Source organism: Panthera pardus, unplaced genomic scaffold, assembly GCF_024362965.1.
Source record: "Panthera pardus isolate Hobbes unplaced genomic scaffold, ASM2436296v1 HiC_scaffold_24, whole genome shotgun sequence".
NCBI lineage: Eukaryota > Metazoa > Chordata > Mammalia > Carnivora > Felidae > Panthera > Panthera pardus.
The window spans coordinates 11,932,056-11,956,481 of NW_026526810.1; the positions used below are offsets into that span (position 1 = coordinate 11,932,056).

At 50.1% G+C, this 24,426-nt stretch overlaps 1 protein-coding gene across 2 annotated transcripts in view; it reads left to right on the forward strand.

The window, feature by feature from the left end:
* The window catches only part of LRRK1 (leucine rich repeat kinase 1), a 133,266-nt gene extending 128,204 nt beyond the window's left edge, over nucleotides 1-5,062 (forward strand). For both annotated transcript variants that reach the window (XM_019460087.2, XM_053888776.1), the window contains 3 exons: nucleotides 537-1,384; nucleotides 1,765-1,866; nucleotides 3,670-5,062. In XM_019460087.2, coding sequence (XP_019315632.1) covers nucleotides 537-1,384; nucleotides 1,765-1,866; nucleotides 3,670-3,847 — 1,128 coding nt within the window. In that variant the 3' untranslated portion in view covers nucleotides 3,848-5,062. The remainder of the gene's footprint in view (nucleotides 1-536; nucleotides 1,385-1,764; nucleotides 1,867-3,669) is intronic.
* Nucleotides 5,063-24,426: the final 19,364 nt, after the last annotated feature.

Genomic DNA, 24,426 nt, shown 5'->3' on the forward strand with positions numbered 1-24,426 from the left:
CCTGTGGCAGGCCAGCACCCAGGGCAAGAGGGTGGGGGGTGGGCGCGCAGAGCCTGCCCAGTGGGGCTGGCGGGCAGGAGATGGCAAGCAGCCCCACACTCTGCCCACAGCTACTGTCCCGTAGTTAATCAGCAGAGTTCACCGGCAGGGGGGGAGCCACATCCTGCCTCTGAAGGAGGCTCCTGTGGCCTGAAGGAGAAGGCAGACCCCTCCTGTCACACTGCAAGAACCCAGCCTGAGCCAAGGCAGGCCACGTGGTTCAGGCCACTTGCGCTCCTCCCCTGGGCACCATGGGCCTCGTTCTCCCCAGACACGTTCCTCTCCTGCTCAGTGCCAGATGGGCAGGCTGGCTCGGCTGGGCCTGGGTTACCTCCCTTGGGAGCACGTCCAGAAGGTCCCACTGGCAGCCCCTGCCTCTTTAGGAGCCTTGCTCCTCTGGGGTGCACGGGGTGTGTGCCGAGATGAGTCTTGCACCCGTACTGTTTCCTCCCCTGGAATGCGTGCAACCAATGAGCGGTGCTGTCTTTTCCTTGCAGAATTCCTACCTGGTGTTGGCAGGCCTGGCCGACGGGCTTGTGGCAGTGTTTCCTGTGGTGCGGGGTGCCCCGGACGACAGCTGCTCCTACCTGTGCTCACACACAGCCAACAGGTCCAAGTTTAGCATCCCAGATGAAGACACACGGCAGAACCCCTACCCCGTGAAGGCCATGGAGGTGGTCAACAGCGGCTCCGAGGTCTGGTACAGCAACGGGCCCGGCCTGCTGGTCATCGACTGTGTGGCCCTGGAGATCAGCAGGAGGCTGGAGCCCTACTCGGCCCCTTCGGTGGTCACCTCGGTCGTGGGCAGCTCCGAGTGCAGGGGGGAGGAGGTCGTCTGGTGCCTGGACGACAGGGCCAACTCCTTGGTGATGTACCATGCAGCTACCTACCAGCTGTGCGCCCGGTACTTCTGCGGGGACCCCAGCCCGCTCAGAGACATGTTTCCTGTGTGCCCGTTGGGTCCAGAGCCCCGTGGCGGCCACACAGCCAGCCCCAAAGAGCCCAAGGGGGACTCCATCGCGGACGTGAGCATCATGTACAGCGAGGAGCTGGGCACGCAGATCCTGACCCACCAGGACTCGCTGACTGACTACTGCTCCACGTCCTCCTCCTCATCCTCCCCCCACCGGGCCCCCAGGTCGTCCTCAAGCCTGCCCTGCTCCCCGGCAAGCTCTGCCAGCGTGCCTTTCGCCGCCAACTACGAGGACTCCGACAGGCTGCACGAGCCCACCGCGGGCTCCGACAGGTCTGAGCATGACCTGACCCCCGTGGACGGGGAGGCTTTCAGCCAGCACCTGCAGGCCGTGAGGATCCTAGCCGTGAAAGACGTCATCTGGGTCCCCAGGTACATTTCCCGGGAGTGGGGCACATTCCTGTGCTGCCTGAGGGAGCTTTCAGATGCTGTGGCATCAGGGGCCATCAGGGGCCACCCCCTCTGTGCTGGGGCCTGGAGGGATCTCTTTAGCAAACCTGAGAAGGGCCGCGCTGACGCTCACCTGCCCGCAGGGAAGCTGCCGGCAGCACAAGGCAGAGCCGTGGTCAGCTGCGATTGGGTTTCCCGCTGGGAAAGGCCTTCTGGGGCCGGCTTCGGTGCCCTCCCGGTAACTCAATCCATTCACTGAGACTGCGCGTTTGTGGCCGTGCTTCTCTGCACGCCGGCTCCGTTTCCCCTGGAGAGCACAGCCCTGGACAAAACGTTTCCCCTTCTCGGTTTTGGTTTCGCAGGCGCGGCGGCGATGTTATCGTCATCGGCCTGGAGAAGGACGCCGGAGGCCAGCGGGGCCGTGTCATCGCCGTCTTAAAAGCCCGCGAGCTGACTCCGCGTGGGTAAGACTGAGGGCACCTCCTTTAGGACCCGAGGTGTGATGTGGGGAATCTAGGCCCCTCCACCACATCCCCGCACAACGGCCTCTCGCCCTTCTGGCCTCCGCAAATAAATGCCACATCTACCGGTGTGGCCATAAGGCAGAGAAGGAACAAAATGGGGTCCTCCAGGCAGCACCTAGGGGCTCAGCAAATACCATCTGAACCAGGCATCAGCCAGTGGTCATGGCTGTCTGTTTCTGGCATACCCCGTGCACCTGTGGACCAGGTCTCCTGACTGGGGTGTGTCTCCAGGGGCCGGAGTTCAGCTGAAATGGAAACAGGGAGCCAGGTGATTCACTGTCCTCCCCGCCAAGTGGGAGGGCCCTTCCTGGGTGCTCCACCTGCCCATATAGCACCTACTGGAGCCACAGACCTAGCACCCACCACCCTCCACCATGCCCAAGCCCAGGCTCATCCATGGCTCCATACCTGTTGGGAGGTGTCCGACCGGGAGGCAGGTCATACCCCACTGTGAGGGTCATTCTGGGGCAGGACAGCATGGCTGTGGGCATGGGAGGCTGGCACCAGCTGGTATCCTCAGAGTCCCCTGCAGCCAGCAGTGTCCACACCTCACTTTGTCTACTGAGCCCCATGCTATAAATCTCGCTTATGGACAAACATCATTTGACCCATTTTCCCCAGAATGGGACGACAATGGGAGGGGAAACATCTATGGCAGGTCCCCTCCTCTGCCTGAACGCACTGAGCGTTCTCAGAGAGTCACCAGATCCATTGACCCCTGCTGTGCCAGTGATTGCAGAAACAAGATCTGGGTGTTTTCGCTGAGTCCCGGCTGAGTTTGTGGGCCAAAGTAGTTACCAGATCGCAAGCGGGGCTTCTGGTGGAGCAGGCGGGTCCGTAGAGCCCAGGCCTGCTAACCTCAGACTGCCCATGATTTGTGTTCCTGAATTTTTCCCTGGTGTCGTTTTTCCTATTCAGCCCCCAAAGACAGGTTTACTAGGAGCCAGGCATGTTCACTGTAGGGAGAAAGCAGCCCAGGCAGCCAGCTGACAGGCGGGCCGTAGCCTGAACCCTGCCCCCCAGCTCTCTGCAATGCATCTGAGACACTGATTCTCTCAGCAAATAGCTAGTGAGTGCCTGCAGTGTGCAAGGCCCCGAGGAGGCCAGAGGCCCTGTGCATGCCGGTTTGCGTGCTGGCCACAGGGCAAGGCAGTGAGGGCTCAGACGTGGGCTGTACGGCCCGGCAGAGGCCCAGAAGGAAAACCGGTGTGTGCACAGATCAGCAAAACAATCCACAGCTTCAAAAAACTAGTGTATGTAGTTAGGACATGTTGGCACAGGTCTTCTGCCCGATATACCACCCCGTTTCCCTAAGCTGGGCACTTTGCACGGGAGAAGAGCCATGCCTGAGCAGACGGCAAGGGAAGGGAGTCACTGCTTCAAATCCATCATGGGCCGTTCACAAGCAGGAGTCAAAGTTGGTGTTTTCCGGACACTTGGGAGTCTGGGTCCAGTTATAGAGGCTACCTGCTCTCGTTGCATCTGTGGCCTTCCTGAGTCCCTTATAGACAGTCCCCATCAATGTGCACTGCCATGCTAGGCTCTTCTTCAGACGGTAGGAAGTCTCTGCCCGCAGGCTGGACCACCCATCGAAGCAGGGCATCAGAGAACATCGCAGCTGCTAGGCCGGGATGGACAGATGCACCCGCTTAGCCAGGCTCCCAAGAAGGTGCAGGCTGGGGGTCCTGGCCCCGACTAGGTGGGGACCCCTGTAGGTTTTCTCAAACCCCCCTCTCTCTGTAGGGCGCTTGTGGATGCGGCCGTGGTGGCAAAGGACACGGTTGTGTGTGGCTTTGAGAACGAAAACATGGAGTGGTGCCTGGCTGTCTGGAGGGGCTGGGGCACCAGAGAGTTTGATGTTTTCTACCACTCCTACGAAGAGCTGGGCCGGCTGGAGGCTTGCATGCGGAAGAGAAGGTAATTCCTATGGAATGACAGTTGTGCAGAGTGGCCGCCCCAGGCCCACACCCTGACCCCTCTGCCTGCAGCCCACAGCCTCCCGAGGACCCAGAAGACAGACTGGGTTCTCCCGTGAACCACTTGCTGCTAGAAATGCTGAGAAGTTACCACCCTGGCGGTGGTTTTGGGGTTCTCTGGTTCTCCAGGGCGGAGTTAGCTGCCTACCTCCATTCTCCCACTGCGGAGAGAAGATGGGTGGGAGAAACTCTCCCTGCCTCCTGCATCCACTTCCAAAGAGCAGGGGAGGAGGATCCTGCTCTGTGCTGGGTCACACAAAGTAGGGGTGTGGGCTGGGCCTTTACAGAGCAGGCCTGCCCGTTTTCCTCCCCACGGCTGGGACAGAATTACACTAGAGGCTCTCAGTTGGGGGAGCAGTTCGGGGCAGGGTAGGAGGAGGGCGATGACCCTTGCCCCTTCCCCCCAGTGGCCTCCAGGCTCTCAGGACATTTCACAAGCCTCTGGGTCCCCGGGGCCTGGGGCCCCGCTTGGGCAAGCGGAGATCAGGTATCTCCCGCTCAGGAAAGTCTCTGTGTGAGAAACCCTTGGGGGAATGAATGAGTTCCTTCAAGTGACACAGCCAGAAAGCCCAGAGCTAGTCCAGCGCCCAGAGCACCGCCTCAGCCTTTACATTCTTCTTCTGCCGACAAAAGGCAGGGGAAACTCAATCATCGGGACTTGAGAAAGGGCTGTGTGTTTATAGCTTTGTAAAATACACTTGGACGCAGCTGGAACGCAAACCCTGTTTGTTTGCACATAATAATCTTGCTTATCACTTTAACAAATTAAGTAATAGCTCAGTGGTTGGGCCTCAGTTGTGAAGTCACATTGTATGGGGCTTCTACCAAATGATGTATTTGCTAAACATTTACTACACATGTGTACAGCAGAGTAGAAAAAGTGAAATTGTTAATGGGGGGTGTATGGGTGTGACGGCAAGAATTTTTACAAATGATGCACACACACGCACACACACGCACACATACCGTGTGGTTACCCAGAGTAACTGTTTGAGGCTGCTTCACCCGGGATGGCAGGATGACCGTGAGGTCATACTCCAGTTCAAGTTGTTAATCTTTTTCTAAAATTAAGTTATGAAAACCAAGCTTAAGATTTGCTGGGGTATGCAGGCAAATGTGGTTCCTTTTATCTGAAAATAAACAGACCCTCTTGAGAACGATGTCACAGCCTCTGTCTTAGAGCCCGTGTCATAGCAGCACGGGTCTGTCCCACCCAGGCCCGCTCCCTGCAGGGGTGGAAAGGAAAACCACCCCTTGCCCACAGCTGCCCCCATGCAAGGAGTCCCACAGCAGATTCTGTGGGCAGAAACAGCCACGCTTAGTCTCCCCACTTCATTTTGCTGGCCTGAGCACTGAGTCCTACAGGGGCTGTTCGGCTATGCCTCCTGCCCACGTCATCAGCATTGTCCTGCCCTGTCCCTGAACTGGGCCTTGGTGGTCACTGCTCTCCTCTCCTTTCCTTCTCATTCCAGCACACCACAGCTGCCCAGTTACCCCCCAAGTGCAAACAGGGTCCTGTCCTTCCCCTGCCCAAATCCTGTGCCCTATAACCTGCAGCCAGACTGCTAGAGGCCGACACTCAGGGCCACCACGATTCAGTCCTAACCTGCCTTTCTAATCTGGCCTCCTCCCAGCCCGAGGCCCAGGCTGCTGTGAGGAGAGGCCAGGTGATCAGCCAACGGCCTCATGGAACCAGCTCAGGGCACCTCTTTACAAAAGTTAGACACCGTGCAGGAAATGCGTAATGAAGTTCACTACATAAAAAGTAGAAACCTTAAATGGGAAAAACTACCACAAAGTCAAAAGACAGTCAACTGGGAAAATATATTGGTGGCAAATGAGAGACAAATAGCTATTTTGTCTTATAAACAAAGAGTTCATACCTATCGATAAGAAAGAGAAAACACAAAAAGGAAAAAAGGTAGAAGATATAAATAGCACCCAACGTCACCCAACAGTCAGGAAATAGGAGGACAGCAACAAAATGTCATTTACTACCCTCATGCTGGCATCCCTGTGGAGACCTGAGGGCACCAGGTCAGAAGATCCACGCATGCAAAGGCCCTGTGGCCAGAATGAGCTGCTGTGCTGGAAGAAAGATGAAGAGCTGGTGGAGCATTTGGAAGAAGGGGGAGCTAAGGGTGGGCCCGCTAGGCCTGACTTTCTAGGCCATGGATCTCCGTCAACACCACTGGCAGTTTTAAGCAGGGTTGTTAGACGACCTATCTTTAAAGATCACATTGCTGAGTGGAAAATGGCCTAAAGGGGGCATATTTACAGGGGGGCCACCCCTAAGGGGGCACTTTGGCCATATCCATCAAAATTTCAAGTGCGCACACCCTTTGAAACTGGGTCCCGTCCTTCCCCTGCCCCAGCAGCCCTCCTTAAGCATTTGATCCTGAAATTTCCATGCAAGTGCCCAAAGATACAGAACAAGGGTGTCATTGCAGCATTGCCTATAATGGCCCCAAATGGGAGACCGCCTGAACCTCCCACAATGCCATACTCTGCAGCTGGTTAGAGAAGGAGGTGGTGTTAACCATGCTGGTCCAACATGTTCTCCAGGGTATAATAAATGCATTGTGTTTCTAAAAAGCAACTCACAGTGCAGTGTGTATAGAGTTACTATTTGAGCAGAAAATGTTGTCTAGCTACACGGGCACGCATGGGGAAACTATCCTACAGGATGTCCAAGAGTCTGGTAGACCTTGGTTACCTCTGGGGAGGAGAATTGAGGGGGCACAGAGTGGTAGGTCCTTAGCTTTCCCTTTATTCTTTCCTCACTGCACTGTTGGAATTGTATAGAAGTCTCTTCATGATGGTAAGCCAGGCTGGGAGGGACTTCTCTCCTGGACCCCAGGAAGGACACACCTCAGCCTTGCTGTCCGCAGGTAAAGGGAAGTCCCCCTCTGCCCGCTCTCCTCCATGAGGGCACTTGACCCCCACGGAGGGTATCAGGTCCCAGGGGGCAGGGCCAATAATCTCACATCCGTCTGACCTCATGGCATGACTCAAGCAGAGCCCACCCCGGCCACCTTTGGGACGTAGGCAGAGTCCCAGGCAGAGGTGGATGTCCACAGTGGGAGGACAGGTGGGAGGGGCTGGGGACAGTTGACAGAAGCCAGTGAGCTCTGACTCTGGTCCGCCCTTGCCCTGGTATTGTGAACATGGACAGCCCAGCTGCAGGGTCAAGACCCCTCCCGCAGCAGATAGCGCCCAGCTTCCTCCCACCCACCACCCTGCACTAGGGAAGGCAGCAGCCTTTTTTTTTTTTTTTTTAATTTTTTTAACATTTATTTATTTTTGAGAGACAGAGCACAAGTGGGGGAGAGGCAGAGAGAGAGGGAGACACAGAATCTGTGCTGACAGCTCAGAGCCTGACACGGGACTCAAACCCACGAACTCGAGATCATGACCTGAGCCGAAGTCGGACGCTTAACCGACTGAGCCACCCAGGCGCCCCGAGAAGGCAGCAGCCTTGCTGACGATCACCGGCTAGTCACTGCCACTGATTACTTGGAGTCTCTGCAGTGACCCTACCTGGGAATGCACAAGACCCCACGCCCCTGCACAGCATCTCGAGCAATGGGAGTGGGTCCTGCTTTCCCTGCTGTTCCTCTTGCAGAAAGCATCTGCTGAACCCCAGAGCAAGCACGATGACACGGAACCCCCACCAAGGCTACAGAAAAACAGCAGCGTGAAGCCCCTCCAGATGCCAGCAGGCTGCTGTCCTGGAAGGAGCCACATCTCCTGGAGTGTCGGGGCCTGGGGCCTCAAACCCTCTGCCTCCCTAAGTGCCTGATGGTTTTTCCCATCCTGGGCAGAATGGGGCAGTCCTGAAGGAAATAGGGGAGGGGTGGGCCGTTCATTGAAATAGCCCTTGAAGAACCACTGGTAGAAACTGCTTGGTAACAGACCCTTCTTTTGTTGGCACATCAGTTCCCAGCCTCCCTTATGTGGGGGGGTGGGCCGGGGACTGAGCTCAGCCAGGGAGGGGTGGAAATGGCTGAGTAGAGCTTCAAGGAAGCACCCCCAAAGGTCTGACTCAATGGGAGCCCCTTCGGCCCTGCCTCTGCCTCCCTGGTCCTCAACAGAGCATGATGGCAGGGCCCTCTGGGGAGGCCAGGAAGGCCTTGGGACAGTGATGGGGAGGCAGCCCTCCATGCCATCCCTGGAAGCTGACCTCCAGTCTCCTCATTACCTCACAGACCAGGAAAGCACTTCCTTGTTTAAATGAGTATTTCCCAGTTCTCCTCTACCAGCAGCCCAGTGCCATATTCCTGGATGTTCGGGTACCTTTCCCACTAGCACAACCAGAGCCCTGAAGGTAAGCAAGTGAAGCTCTCAAGCTGGCCCTCACAAGTTTCTGTTCCAGTTCAGTCAGACGCACCTGAGCAATGATGGATTGGAACGTTCTGTGGCCAGACCTGCCCTGAGAGCTTCCTTCTGCACCATGAGGGCTGGACACGGTCTAGTTCTTAACACAATTACAAAGAGGTCCAGGGTTGCGGCCTGCTTACCCAAAAACCAGCTCTGATGTCCTGCAAGTTTAAACCTTCCACTCAGGGCAAGCTACCCCACCCCTGTGACCCTGGTTTCTTCTTTGTGAGATGGCAATGACAATTCTCACCCCGTCAGGATCAGGAGAGAGAGGGTATGTGATAGCCCCCAGCCCAGGCCCAGCCCAGTCCAACCCCAGGGCCAGGACGCCCTCCCTGCCCCCCAGTCATGACCATCCTCTCTCCTGTCATTACAGCCTAGGAAGGCTCACAAACACTTGGAAGAACTATGGCTATAAGTAAGAAGGAGGCTCATGTGAAACAAGGAAGATGTGAATCTAAGGCAGTAGAATTTGGGTCAGTTTTAAAGTACTCTTGGGTAACAGATGTAGTATTTTATGGTATTTAAAGCATTGAAGGTCATCTAATATTTCATACTCTGATTTTTAGTTGAATGTTTATAGGGGGATTCAATAAAACTTTAAATCAATATCTAATTGGATAAATAGGTCAAAACTCAGGTGTTACACATTAGGAATATAAGGAGTATAACATTTAGAGATCAGTTGATTGTTTTGTATTTGATAGATCCACAGGCCTCATTAATCAGATATCAGACAGTGTACAGGCAGTAACAAATGAGCCTGTAGGATGCCCACAGCCCTATCCCCAGCCTTGCACCCAAGAAATGCTCACAGATATGAGTTAACTGCAAGCAGAGGGAGACAGAAAAAAAAATACTTCAGGTTTGGGGGCTTAAAATTCTGGAATATTCCCCATCTCTCTGACTTAGGTGCCAGAAAGATCCAGAAGAAGATGGCATCCTATTCCCACCTTTCCCCCAAAGTCACACCCACCCCTCTCCAGGACAAACTCCCCACCTCCCCTCTATCTACAGAGGATGCAGAAGAGGTCTGACTGATGAAAAGAAACATCAGCACAGGAGATCTGTGCATATCTGTGTGATTCTGCAAATGAACCTTCAAGGAGTGGAACTTAGCTGCATTTGGGGAGGCCAGGGACGGCCTGGCACCATCCCACCGGCTGTGCAGCTCTGGAACCTCCCTTTCCCACCCTGAGGGCTGCAGAACAGAGACCCCCACCAGAAGCCACAGTCTGCATCATGGCCCACTGAAGACAGTTTTATCCAAGTTAAGTCTTACCAGCTTGAAACAGATTATTATAAGATGTTTTATGTAAGCCTCATGGTAACCACAAAGCAAAAATGTAGATACACAATAGAAAAAGGAATGAAAGTACACTACTATAGTAAATCATCAAATAACAACAGAAGTCAAGAAGACAAGAACAAAGAAACTACAAAATAGGCAGAAAACAATTAAGGAAATGGCAAAAAGTAAGTCCTTTTCAATAATTACTTTAATAAGTAGATTAATTTCTCCAACCAAAGGACAATGAATGGCTGAATGGATAAAAAACAAGACCCAATTATATGCTATCTACAAGAGACTTCCTTCAACTTTAAGGACACACATAGGCTGAAAGCGAAGGGATAGAAAATGGTATTCCATGCAACTGGAAACCCAATGAGAGTACAGATAAGTAAACTTATATCACACAAAATAGACTTTAAGTGAAAACTATAGCAAAAAAAAGTCATTATGTAAGGGGTCAAATCATTAAGAGAATATAATAATTGTAAAAATATATGCATGCAATATCAGAGCACAAAATATATATAGTAAATATATATAGTAAATATATATAGTAAATATATATAGTAAATATTAACATTTTGAAAGGAGAAATGGATAACTATACAATAATAGTAGGGGATTTCATTATCCCATTTTCAACAATGGATAGATCACCCAGACAGAAGACAATAAGGAAACATTGAACTTGAACTACAGTTGAGACTAAATGGACCTAACAGACATATGCAGAACATTTCATCCAACAGCAACAGAATTCACATTCTTCTCAACATTCTCCAAGATAGATCATACGTTAGGTCACAAAACAAGTCATAACAAATTTAAAAAGATTGAAATCATATCAGCATCTCTTCTGACCACAATGGTAAGAAACTAACATTAATAAGAGGAAAAAAACTGGAGAAATCACAAATATGTGAAAATTAAGCAACACACAAACAACCATTGGATAAAAAAAAAAATTGAAAGGGAAATCAAAGACTATCTTGAAACAAACAAAAATGGAAACACTACATACCAAAACTTATGGGAGGCAGCAAAAGCAAATCTAAGGGGGAAGTTTACAAAGATAATGCCTGCAGTAAGAAGGAAAGAAAAGATTTTAAGTAAACAATGTAACTTTATACCTCAAGGAACTAGAAAGAGAATAAACTAAAAAATAAAGTTAGCATAAGGAAGGAAATAACAAAGATCAGAACAGAAATAAATGAAACAGAGACTAGAAAAACAGTAGAAAACATCAGTGAAAGTGAGCTCGCTTTTTGAAAAAACAAAATTTGCAAGTGATTAGCTAGACTAAGAAACAAAATACTCAAACACATAAACTTGGAAACAAAGGGAATACAGATTACAACTGATACCACAGAAATACAAAGGGCCATGAGAGCCTACTATGAACAATTGTACCCCAACAAATAGAATAACCTAGAAGAAATGGATAAATTCCTAGAAACATACAATCTACCAAGATTGAATCATGAAGAAATAGAAAATCTAAACAGATAAATAAGGGTAGAGATTCAATCAGTAATCAAAAATATCCCAACAAAGAAAAGACCATGACAAGATGGCCTCACTAGTGAATTCTACCAAACATGTAAAGAAGAATTAATATCAATCCTTATCAAATTCTTCCAAAACATTCAGAAGAGAGCACTTCCAAACTCATTTTATGAAGCCAGCATGACCCTATACCAAAGTCAGACAAGGACACTACAAGAAAACAAAATTACAGATCACTATCTCTGATAAACATAGATGCAAAAATCCCCAACAAAATACAACAACCAAATTTAAAAACACATTAAAGTGACCATACACCACACTGAATGGGATTTATCCCTGGGATGTAAGGATGTATCAACATATGCAATGGACATATTGCATATTGCATATGTCCAATGGACGTATGAAGGACAAATTCACATGATCATCTCAATAGATGCATTTGACAAAATTGAACATTGTTTCATGATAAAAAAATATATTCTCAACAAATTAGATATGTAAAGAATGTACCACAACATAATAAAGATCATATATGACAAGCCCACAGCTAACATCAAATTCAGTAAAATTTTAGGATACAAAATCAGCATGCAAATATCAGTTGTGTTCCTATACACTAAAAATGAACTCTCCAAAAAAAGGAATTAAGAAAACAATATTATTTACAATAGCATTTAAAAAAATAAAATACCTAGGAGTAAATTTAAGGAAAGAGGGGAAATATCTTCTGTACACTGAAAACTATAAACATAGGTGAAAGATATGAATAAATGGAAAGATACACTGTGTTCATAGATAGAAAAATTAATATTGTAAATACTATATGAAGTGATCTATGTAATCAATGTAATCCTTATCAAAATTCAAATGGAATTTTTCAAAGAAATAGAAAAAACAATCCTAAATTTGTATGGAACCACAAAAAAATCCCAAATAGCCAAAGCAATCTTGAGCAAGAAGAACAAAGTTGGAGACATCTTCCTGATATCAGACCTCCTGATATCAAACTATATTACAAAACTATAATAATTGAAACAGTATGGTACTGGCATGAAAATAGACAGATGGACCAATGGGATACAATCAAAAGCCCAGAAATAAACCCATCCATATATGGCCAACTGGTCTTCAAAAAAGGCACCAAGTATAAAACAGAATGGGGAAAGCATCATCTCTCTTCAATAATTGATGTTGGGAAAATTGAATATCCACACACAAAGAATGAAATCAGACCCTTGTCTTACACCCTACACAAAAATCAAGTCAAAATGGATTTAGACTTCAATGTTAGACCTGAAACAATAAAACTTCTAGAAGAAAACATAAGGAAAAATCTCCTTGACATTGGTCTTGGCAGTGATTTCTTGGATTTGACATCAAAGGCACAGGCAACAAAAGCAAACACAAACAAGTGAGACTACATCAAAGTAAAAATTTCTTCACAGGAAAAGAAGCAATAACAAAGTGAAAAGGCAATCTACGGAATGGAAGCAAATATTTGCAGTCCATATATCCAACAACACGTTAATATCCAAAATATATCTAAGGAAATTGTAAAGCTCAATAGCAAAATAATAACAACAACAATAATAATAATTAATAATAATAATAATGATAATAACAAAAACAAACCAAACGACTTGATTTAAAAATGGGCAAAAAACCTGAACAGACATTTTTGTAAAGAAGACATACAAATGGCCAACAGGTATATGAAAAGATGCTCAATGTTATTAATCATGAGGAAATACAAATCAAAATAATAATGAGATATCACCTCACATCTGTTAGGCTGGTCATTATAAAAAAGTCAAAAAATAAAAAATATTGGTGAGAATGTGAGAAGAGGGAACCTTGTACGCTTCTGGACATTTCAATTGTTACAGCTATAATGGAAAACAGTGTGGAGATCTCCCCATGCGTGCTATTCCATGTTGATTGTGGCATTATTCACAGTAGCCTAGATAGAAACAACCTAAGTGTCTATCAACAGATGAATGGATAAAGAAAACGTGGTGTGTATGCATATATACAATGGAATATTAGTCTTTAAGAAGAAGGAAATCCTGGCATTTGCAACACTGTGGATGAACCTGGAGGACATTAGGCAAGGGTGACATAAGCCAGAAGCTGAAAGACAAATACCGCATGGTATCGCATGTGGAATCTGAAAAAGTCAAAGTCAGTAACAGAGTGGAATGGTAATTACCAGGAGTTGGGGCACACGGGAAAAGGGGAGATGTTGGTCACATGGTACAAACTTTCAGTAATAAGTTCTAGAGACCTAGTGTACAACATTGTAACTGTAGTTAATAGCAATACAGTAAAATCTTGGTTTGCAAGCATAATGCATTCCGGAAACATGCTTGTAATCCAAAGCACTTGTATATCAAAGTGAATTTTCCCATAAGAAATAATGGAAACTCAGATGTGTCATTCTACAACCCAAAAATATTCATATAAAAATGATTGCAATACTGGAATAAAGTACAAAATAATAAAGAAAATATAAAATATAAAGAAAAATAAATTAACTTGCACTCACCTTTGAAAAACCTTCCAGGCTGGTGTGAGGGAGAAAAGAGGAGGGTTATTATATAGAACGATTTTCACCATCAGTAACAGAATTATCACTGCTATCTATTGGCTCAATGGAATGTTTTTCTGTTCATGCAACTTTAACAAGGAATGTATCCAATGACCTAGAATGAAGCAAAGCATTCCTAAGCTTACTCTTGTCTGGAAAAGCAAAGGACTGTCCATAGGGGCTTTGAAGTGACAAAAGATACACTAGTGCCAATTGTGGGCACCTTCCAATGTTTTGAAGGATCACTGATTTCTGCCAAACACCGCAGCCTGAGATCAAGCATCCGGGCATGGGAAATGATTACCCAAAATCCAGCAGAGAGAGAGAGAGCGAGAATAGAACCGTTGGCTCAGTTGTGATCATGTGACATTCGGCATCACATACTACTCGTATTGCAGGACATCGCTTGCTTATCAAGTTAAAATTGATTAGAAATGTTTCCTCATCTTGCAGAACACTCACAGAATAAGTTACTTGCAATCCAAGGTTTTACTGTATATTCTATGCTTGCAGTTTGCTACAAGAGTAAATCTTAAGTGCTTTCACCACACAAAAAAAGTGGTAACTCTGAGGTGATGGGCATGTCAATTAGCTTGATTATGGTATTCGTTTCACAACGTACACGTGTATCAAAACGTCACGTTGTACACCTTAAATATACACAATTTTTATTTGCCAATAATACTTCAGTAAAGTTGGAAAGAAAATAACACAGGTGTGGAGGACAGGGCACGTTTTGAACCTGCAGGAGGCAGCTCTCCGTGGGCCCTGGACAGCTGCGTCCTGCCCTCTCCTCCCCTCCAGGTACACACCAGTCCCGCAGGAAGCTTCTAAACAGCTCTGGCTGGTGGCCTGGCCTCCACTGCACAGGGACTGGGAGCCACCTTCTTCACTTCCTCCTCAGGTGGCCTCCCAGACATACTGTGAGCAGCGCAGGGCAAGTGACATCTTTACCACCAGCCAGGAAAGGATGCCTGTCTTCAAGGCCGGCCAAGGCCAGCCTGTGTCAACCCTGCCCTCGGAGCAGTGGTGGGGATGAGGGAGTGGGGAGGGGGGACGGGTGGGGTAGAAGCTGCGGCAGAGGACATACTCCACACCTGGGAACTAGAAGCCCCCTCCACCTCTCAAATAGCTGGACCAGGTCACTGAGGCCTCCAACCAAGTGCAGCTTGACAAGGGAAACTGAATCACATTTTACCTGGATTTTATTTATCAAAATGGTCTAAACTGGATCTAAAGTACACTAGGTGGCCGTGGCCTTCAGTGGGAAAGAGAACGGGCTGGAGCTCAGCCTGACGCGTCGGTGAGGGAGACATCCTTCCACAGAAGCCTGCTGGGTGGGGACCCAGGGCCACTGGTGATCTCTGGACCCCTTCCAGCCCCTGGGCCTCCCATCCCCCAAACTCCTGTCCTTGAAGCCGCCCACTCGCGGTTTCCCTTTCATTCGCTGCTGTGTCCAGCGGTGGGCATTGAGCGAGCAGGGTCACAATGAAAGGTGCAATGTGGTAAAGCAGTGGCTGGGGTGGGAGTCCGGAAACTAGGCCTCGTCTCCACCTACCACCTCCTGGCAGCCCCACAGCAGCCCCCTCTCTCCTGGGACCTCCTCTCCTCTGTCCCACCCGCCTCCTAGGTGACAAAGTAACAAAGAACCCATGGTGAGTGTGCAGTAAATCACTTAGCCCCCGCGTGAGGAGGCCGGGTGTGTCCTCAGAACAGAAAAGCCCAAGACCCCAAGCAGAGGGAAGGGGTGGCTGGAGGTCTCTGCCTGGTCCTGTCGTCGGCCTCTCTAAACCCCCAAAGGCCAAATGCCCCAGAGCTTTCCCCCCGAACTTTCCTCGAGGACTAAGGGAGTGCCCATTCCCCAGTGTGGTGGCCAGGGAGGGGTTTGGAGACATGGAGAGACCCAGGTTCAAATCCTGCCTCTGCCGATTGCCCTGAAAGGCCCAGGAGGGTTTCTCAGCTTTGTGACTCCCGTTTCTTCAGTCACAGAATACAAGGGTGACTTCATGACAGCTCCAGGCACACAATAAAGTGAGTGAAAGTGAAAGTGAAAGCCTCTGACCCAGCAGTGTGCCCAGCAGCGTGTGTGTGTGTGTGTGTGTGTGTGTCTGTGTGTGTGTCTGGGACGGTGGCCAGGTTTTGAGGGCCCACACAGGCCTGGAACAATTGGTTGTGAGGATATGTTCACAGGTCGACCTTTGACTGTGGAGAGGACGACATGAGAGTCAAACCCCTGAGGGCACAACACCTCTGGAGGGCCAGGGGTCCCCACCCTGATTCCCAGTGCCTGTGTCAGGTGCCTGCAGGAGGCCTCTGACCCTTTCCTGTTGACACTTCTTGGGTGACATCCATAGACCAGAGCTGAAGACGCACGTACCCATACACATGCGCGCGTGCATGCACACACACACACGTGGGAGCACGCTGGCACAATCAGGGCTCTGGGCTGTGTCAGCCCCTGGTGGGAGAGCCATCTCCTGCTGTCCACGTCTGCTCAAATCAGGGAGGAGAGCTGACCTAGATGCAACTTAAGAGTTGCAGGTTAACTCATTCCAGAGTTGCAGGCTAAGAGCCAAAAAACACAAGACCCAAAGCCACATGGGCATGCTCCTCTTCTGCCCCTGCACACGGCTACCCCTGTCACAGAGACCAGGGCTGTGCACAAAACCATGCCTGAACATTACCGTCATTGTCCCCTCCCGGTCCCCAGCAGGGATAGCATGGAAGTCAGGGACCAGGCCCAGAGGACCTACGAGTTAAAGGGAGACAGGTGGGCAGGTGGACCCTGGTCCAGGGCAATGTAGAGGTTGGGGTGCAGAGGCGTCCTCCACACTCCAGCATGTGTGACACTTCTGGATGTGGCCCCTTTCTGAAAGCCAGTCTGCCCCAGTTGTCGGTAGCCCCCAGATGGTACCAGTAACACCTGGGGTAAGGCCAGGGGCTGGGTCCCACCCTCTTCCACAGCAGAGAAAGAACTGGGCAGACCATGGTGGCCAGCTGCTGGGTGCTCAGCCAGAGGATACGATGTTTTCCAAAACATGAGAGCCCTTCTCCCTCCCTGGAGCCCAGGGGAGGAAGGGAGTTGATGCGGCCTCTGCACCCCCCATTCCTCACAGCTACAACCTCCCCCTGCCAAGTTCACCAGACTCACTGCCAGCAGTTCCGTCACCCGCGGCCAGGGGGCGCCCTGGTCCAGGAGGCCCAGCCCCTGCGCTCCCCGCCTCGACAGCGCCTGCTGAGAAATGGATGCCTCTGGGCTCCTGGCCCTCTGAGGAGGGTTTGTGGGCTTGATGAGTTTACTTTACCAAGTATTCCCAAGTATGAGCCCATCTGAGGAAGAAGGAACCCTGCGGCTGTGTGTGGACGTCGGTAAATACAGACACTCAAGCAAGCTGCTGGGGCGGGCAGAGGCCCAAAGGAGCCCCGGCTGGAGGAGAGGCGTGGCCCATTTTCTCCACTTCTTGGAACTTTCTAATCGACATCTTGCATTCTCTGCGTATTAGAACGTTTTAAGAATGTGACTTGGCTTTCCTGCATATGCCACAGGCTTGCGAAGAGTCTCTTCTCGGCGTGTATGTGTGCTTATGTGTACATGTGCACGTGCATATGGAGGGGTGGGTGCGTATGAGATGTGTAGTGTGAGTCCCCACGTGTGAGAGTGTATGGTGTACATGTGTGCGGTATGTGTGTGTGCATGCACGCGCGGTGTGTATGGTGTGGTGGGTGTGTGTACGTGTGTGGCACGCGTGGTGTCTGCACGTGAATGTGTGGTGTGTGTACATGTGTGAGTATGGCGTGTACATGGGTGAGCGTGTGTGCATGTGTGGTGCTGTGTGTGGTATACATGTGGTGTGGGTGTGTGTAGTGTGTCGCATGAGGTATGCAGGCATGTGCACACAGTGTGTGACGTAATATGCGGTGCATACGCACATGTGTGCACGTATGTGCAGTGTGTGGGTCTGTGTGTGTGCGTGTTGCCGCACGGCCAGATGCAGGCTGAGTGGGGCCCTGCGTCCACTCTGGGATCGCTCAGGTCTGAGGGTCAGCAGCAGTGGGAGGTCGCTCAGGTCAGTGGGAGCAGGCAAAAGAATGGAGGGAGGTCTGGAAAATCCAGGGAAATTATTTTCTCTGATAATAATTTTTTAATTTTTTAAATTTAATAAATTTTTTAAATTTTTCTCTGATAATAATTTTCCAGAGAAAATTATTCCTGTGAGAGTCTCTGGAAAAAGCAGCTTCTGGAACTACAAAGGTCCCTCAATTCTCCCAGCTAATTCACCCACTAATCCTTTCAGGGTCCTCTGCTCCTGAGCCACCAAAGGCAGCAAGAGGCACCACTGGAGTTCACTCTGTCTCAGCCCCACAGACACTGTCATCCACAAAAAACCAACCTTTACATAAAAGGAAAGGGCACCTCAAGGGTTCTGTCCCAAGACCCCTGAACCATAGCCACCGAGGGGCAACCATCCACGGAGGAATCCCTGGACCACTGTGGGGGCTTGTGGGGCCCCAGGCCGCTTGGCTCCAGGGTGAGGCTCTGCCTGGCTCCCCTCATTCCAGACTTGCAGGTTAAGAGCCAAGAAACACAAGACCCAAAGCCACACGGACAGCCACAGATACAGAGGGAGGTGGGCGAGCCCAGGCAGTCAGAAGGCAGAGGTGCGGGACCTCCCCCACACTGTGTGGCCCAGCTCACTAATGGGCCTGTTGAGGACCTGCCCCACCACTGGTCAAGAGGGAAAGAAAACATGAGAGAGGCCTGGTCAAGGCCAGCTGTGCAGACTGAGGAAACCCGATGAGTGGTGCATTCTGCCATGTTTTCCAAAGATGGCCACAACAGCATCCCCCACCCCGTGTGCTTTACTACAACTGGCCTTGATGTTCCTCCCATCAAAGGGGGAGGAGGGGTGTCTGGACCCCCTCCCTTGAATCTGGAGGGCTTGTGACTTGTTTATAACCAAAGGAATACCATGGAAATGATGCCGTGTGACTTTGAAAGCTCAGTCAGAAAAGGCAATGAAGCTGAACACTCACCCCTGGAGTCCTGAGCCCCCAGGTAATAAATAAGTGTGACTATGATGAGGCTGCCATGCTGTGAGGAAACTCAAGCCACATGGAGGTGCCCTTACCTATAGCCCCAGCTGCAGTCCCAGCCAGCAGCCAGCACCATGTGAAGGAAACATGAGGGAAGGAGCTTTCAGATGATTGCAGCCATTTGGTCACCCTTCTGCTGTTGCCAGAGGCCTCAGACACCACAGGGCAGAGGCGAGCCAGCCTCCTATGCCCTGTCCAAATTCCAGACCCACAGAACCATGAGCATTGGAAGATAGTTGTACACTACGAAGTTTGGGAATGGCTGATTATTTCTGACAGAAACTGGACCGAGTGGGGTTCTGAAAAGCTGTGCCAATCCACCCTCCTGTCCTTTTCCTTTTCTCAAATGCTGCAGGGACCTAAGAGGCCACAGGTCCCTTGGACAGCTGCCCCTCCTTGTTTCAAGCCACTAATGACCTGGGCTCTGGGCTGGGAGCTGTCTCCTAGGGGGCAGTTTAACCATAAGACCCTGTGGCCCCAAGCCCAGGGAACCAGAGTCAGTGGGTCCTGCTGGGAAAAGCTGGCCTGCCTGCTCCCAGGCCTGGGGAAGGCACTGGTGGCCGAGAACTGGCCGTTTACACCATGAGCTCCAGGGCTCCATTTGCCAGGCTGTGCTCAGTGTTTCTGAGCCTGATGGATGGACGGAGGCTCAAGTCATGGGTTACCACAGCAACGAAGTCCTCACGAGAGGTAAGCAAACCCCTACCACTATGGATGGTCAACTGAGAGAGGGAACGGGCCTTCGCCCCTTGTTGTTGGCCTGGGCTCTGCCCTCCTCTCCATCAGCCACTCTCACTGCTTGGGAGTAGACAGATGAGTGGGGATTTTCAAGAGCAGAAAAAGGGTGTCAGGTTCCTGTGGCTGCAGAGATGGGGCTGGGCTGGGAAGCCTGGACAAGTGCTCCGGGGACCCAGGTTTGTCCACAGCAGTCAGGGCCCTGTGGTGGTCAACAGCCGTCTTCATTAGCCATCAGGTATTTGCTCCCAGGCAAGTGGCCTTGGGAAACCAGCACCACAGAGGCCTTTATTCTCCCTGCTGTGATGCCCACCAGGGGGCTCCGGGACAGGAGAGGGGCCCCAAGGTATGGGTTTGGCTTCCCAGAACATGCAGCCGGAAAACGACCTGACCTTTTCCCAGCCCGGTTGTTGTGCATGAGGGAAACAAAGACCCAGCGGAGCAGCTAACCCAAAATGTGTCGTCACCAGGGGCAACCTGGCCGAGGGGTTCGCTCGCTCCCTGGGAAAAAGTTGTGGTTCACCCAAGTCGGCCGTTTGTTTTGTTTTGATTTTTTAAAAGCCTGAACCAAATCAGCTTTTTAAAATTCTGCTCCAGGACACAGCACGGCTTGCAGACGGCCCGAAGGGGCAGATCCAGGCAGAGAGTGGACACATTCCAACGGAAACCCTTGCAGATTCCCAGACACCCGTGCGCAGCTCCCGCCCAGGACCAATGCTTCCTGCGGGTATCTGTCCCCTCTGCTCAGTCAGCAACGTTGATGCCTGAATTAAAGTAAAAGATTGAGTTCCTTGTCCATGATCTGATTCAGTTGCCACAATTTCCCTTCTCGGAAAACTTAGACATCTCAAGGTGGAGGGGTCATTTGTCATGAGCTCATGTTGTCACATACATTCAACTAATTGTCACATCAGACCAAAAAATGGCACTAATCCAGCTGTGTGGGACAGGACTCCAGACTTCTTGGTGAGTAAGAAAGATAATTATGGCAGAATTCCAGCCTCTCTGGTTTCAAAAGAAATCAAGTCAGCATAGCCCAGCTGGAGGTTCCTTCCACTCATTACATCCTGAGCATTTTTGCTGAGACAAACCTCTTAACTCCTGGCCATGGCCCCAGGCTCCCCATACCCTCTCGCGGGGCTGCCCTGCCCTCCTCACCCTGCCTTCTCCATACACCACTGGGCTTGTCTTTCCACTGAGGTCCAGTCTGAAGGAGGATCTGGGGACAGCTCCTGGGGACCCACATGCAGGACTGAGTGAGACCAGGAGACCGGGCAACCAGGCAGAGGGGAGGGGAGCTGGTGCAACTCGACCTTGCTGCATCCTGCCCTTGCCAAGGACGGACCGCAGGGATCCAAGAGACCGAATGAGGAGATCTTGGAACTCTAGCCACTTGGGCACCTCTTTGTGCCCAGCTGATTGTCAAGTTTTTAAAAGATTCATAATATCAAATGTTGGTGAGGTTGTGAGGAAAGCTTACCCTTCGGATGCTGCTAGCAGAAAAGTAGGTAAGAGCAGCCGCCGTGCAGAGCAATTTGACAATAGCCACCAAACATTCAAATCCACGTGCCTTTGGACCCAACTGGTCCATTTCTGCGTATTTGTTTCCTAAAGAATATGTTAAGACACTGCATGTGTACTAAAAAAAATAATGATGAGTCAGGTAAAATAAGGAGAAATAGAATATTTATTTATTTATTTATTTAATGTTTATTTTTGAGAAACAGAGACAGAGAGACAACCAGCTAGGGAGGGGCAGAGAGAGAGGGGGAGACAGTCTGTGAAGCGGGCTCTGTGCTGACAGCTGAGAGCCCGATGTGAGGCTCAAACTCACAAGGCACCAGATCACGATCTGAGCCAAAGTTGGACACTTAACCAATCAGGCTACCCAGGCATCCCTAGAATTTTTTAATTGGATATGAGGGTTCTAAAAAGTTAAGAGGCACAAACCACACTATCAGGGTAGCTCTTGCAAAAGCACACAAACAGGGGCACGTGGGTGGTTCAGTCCTTTAAGCGTCTGACTCTTGATCTTGGCTCAGGTCATGATCTCACAGTTCGTGAGTTTGAGCCCTACATAGGGCTCTGCACTGACAGTGCAGAGCCTGCTTGGCTGCTTGGGATTCTCTCTCTCTCCCTCCCTCTCTCTCTCTCTCTCTCTGCCCCTACCCTGCTCTTGCTCTCGAAATAAAGTTTTAAGAATAAATAAAGTACACAACCTTAAAATAGCAAGTGTTGGCAAGAATGTGGAGGAAAGGGAACCCCATGCACTGTTGGGGGGAATGTAAAATTTCGCATCCATGGAAAACAGGATAGCGTTTCCTCAAAAAATTAAACGTAGAATTACTGTGAGATCCAGAAATTCCACTCCTAGGTATAGGCCCAAAGAGCCAAAAGCAGGAACTCAAACAGGTATTTGTACAACCCTGTTTATTGCAGCATTATTCACAATAGTTAAAAGGTGGGACCAGCCCAAGTGTCCATCAACAGATGAATAGATACACAAAATATGATATACACATGCAGTGGAGGGGTGCCTGGGTGGCTCAGTTGATTAAGCATCCAATTTCAGCTCAGGTCATGATCTTGCAGCTCAGGCTCAGAGCCTGGAGCCTGCTTCGGATTCTGTGTTGTCTCCCTCTCTCTCTGCCCCTCCCCCACCTGCATTCTCTCTCTCTCTCTCTCTCTCTCTCTCTCTCTCTCTCAAAAAAAAATTAAAAAACATTAAAAACATTTTTCAATAAACATACAATGGAATATTATTCGGCCTTAGAGAAGAAAAATTCCAACACTTGTTGGAATATGGGTGAACCTATAGGACCTCATACTGAGTGAAATACGCCAATCAGGAAAGGACAAATACTGTATGATTCCACCTCTATGCCACAGAATTGTACACTTTTTTAACTTAAATGGTTAAAAAGGTAAGTTTTGTGTTATGTGTATTTTACCATAGTAAAAACAAAACAAAAAACAAAAAAACAAAAAAAACCCATAAGTTGTGAGGCAATCTCACGTCTGTAAATAAACCTTCTGGGAACCCAAGAGGAAGTCAAAACAGAGTAATGTGGTTTTTGCAATGCAGCATCTAGAGGGTCAAGGGGTTAAGGGGTGGCAGACCAAGGCCCAGCCTCCCCTCACTGCTGCCCGGGCTGGCCTCAGGTTGGGGCCAAGACAATCAGTGTGGAGAAGTCTCCAGGCACTCCTTGGGAAGGCCCCGATCCCAGTCCTTTATCCCCACAGCCTGTGGGGGGCATAGGCTTTCCGCTGGCACCTCCTTCACACTTGGGTCTGGAGTTCATTATTTCCCTGCTAGACCATGATTCTACTGTGACAACCGTGATCTGCCAGATGTCTATCTGTTGGCAGCCTCCTGGAATGCACAGGGCACAGTCTGAGGGGTCAGACTCCGTCCAAATCCTGTCCCTCCCTCTTACGTACTGACTAATCTTGACCAAGCCTGAGCTTTCTCAATTTCTTCACCCAGAAAACGGGAAACAGCCCCTCACAGGACTCCTGTGAAGCTCAAATAAGAAAATGTAAATCACCGGGCAGAGAAGGTATTCAGTAAAATGCTACATATTTTCTCTCATTGATTCATGAGTTCTTGAAAACCTAACGTTATGTGTGAAAGCTCCCTCCCGGGGAGCACCCGTCCATCCATGCAACATCTAGTCAGCAACCTTCCGTGTGGCAGTCACAGGGCTGAGTGCCAGCCTCAGAAGGCACAATCTCTGCAGCTAAGAGGCTGGGGACCTTGCCTCAGAAGAAAAAGAGTAAGTCACCCATGGGGCCAGCCCGAGGCCCCTGGTGCAGTCACCACCTATGAAGCAACCGTGTTACTCATGAGGTGAGAGGGCCCCTAATATGGTGCCTGGCGTCTAGAAACTGCTCACCATCCATGAGCTTCCTGTGGCCTATTGTGCAAGCAAGAAAACCGAAGCTCACAGAGGTCGGGGGACTTGCCTGCGATCACACGGCGAGGGGCAGCCTCCAAGTCCAGGCCTCTCTCCAAATTCCACTGGAAGAGAATCCACATGAGAACGAGAATCCTACATTCAGAGCTGGAAGCAAAGGGTCTTTCTCTTGGGGCTCCGTGAAGTGTTTCAACAAGCCTAATTTGGCTGGGACTTCCTAAAAAGAAACCTGGGCTCTTTCTCCCCATCACGCTGGCCCCTGGCTGTGCCAAGACCCTTTCTAAGTGGATGGCATTGGGAACTGCAGACTGGACTCAGCTGGGCCTTGGCACGGCTTCCCCTGTGGAGCGGAGAGGACGGCCAAGCAGCTGGAAGCCTTCAGAGCCACTGCTGGGGGTCGGGACGCCACAGTCCCCTCAAACTAAATGGTCACGCTTTTCAGGAGGACAGCCGGGGTACACTCAACTCACACAGGGGCTGACACAGACTCCGGGTGTATTGGTGGCTGTCACAGCCTCTTGTCATGAGGGGAAGTGGTCTGGTACCTCGGTTCCTCTGTCGGCCGGGTCCCATCACCAACACTGGCTCTGGAGCTCCACTCCGTGCTGATGGCCACAGGACTCGGGGCCAAGGGATATGGGACAGATGCAAACACCCTGGACTTTGGGAGAACCGCCAGCATCAGCAGCTACCCCAGGATGAGGATATACGAGACGGGCACTCATTCATTCCCGGGCAGGGTACCTCTCAGTGGTGGGGGCAGAAAATGGGGACAGTGGGTCCATCTGAATATTATACAAGTTTCCTAGGAAACATCAAGACCATCGATTTCACATTCCGGAGGAAACCATAAAGGCATTTATACTCCTCACCCACACTGAGGGTCAGAAGCACCAAGGGGGTGAGAAGCCAAGTTTTAGAAAGAGCCATTGCTATCCTGGGAGTCCCCTCTCTACCCTCCAGAGGGGAAGAAGAATTGAGGGTGTTCCCCCTTCCCCTCAAATC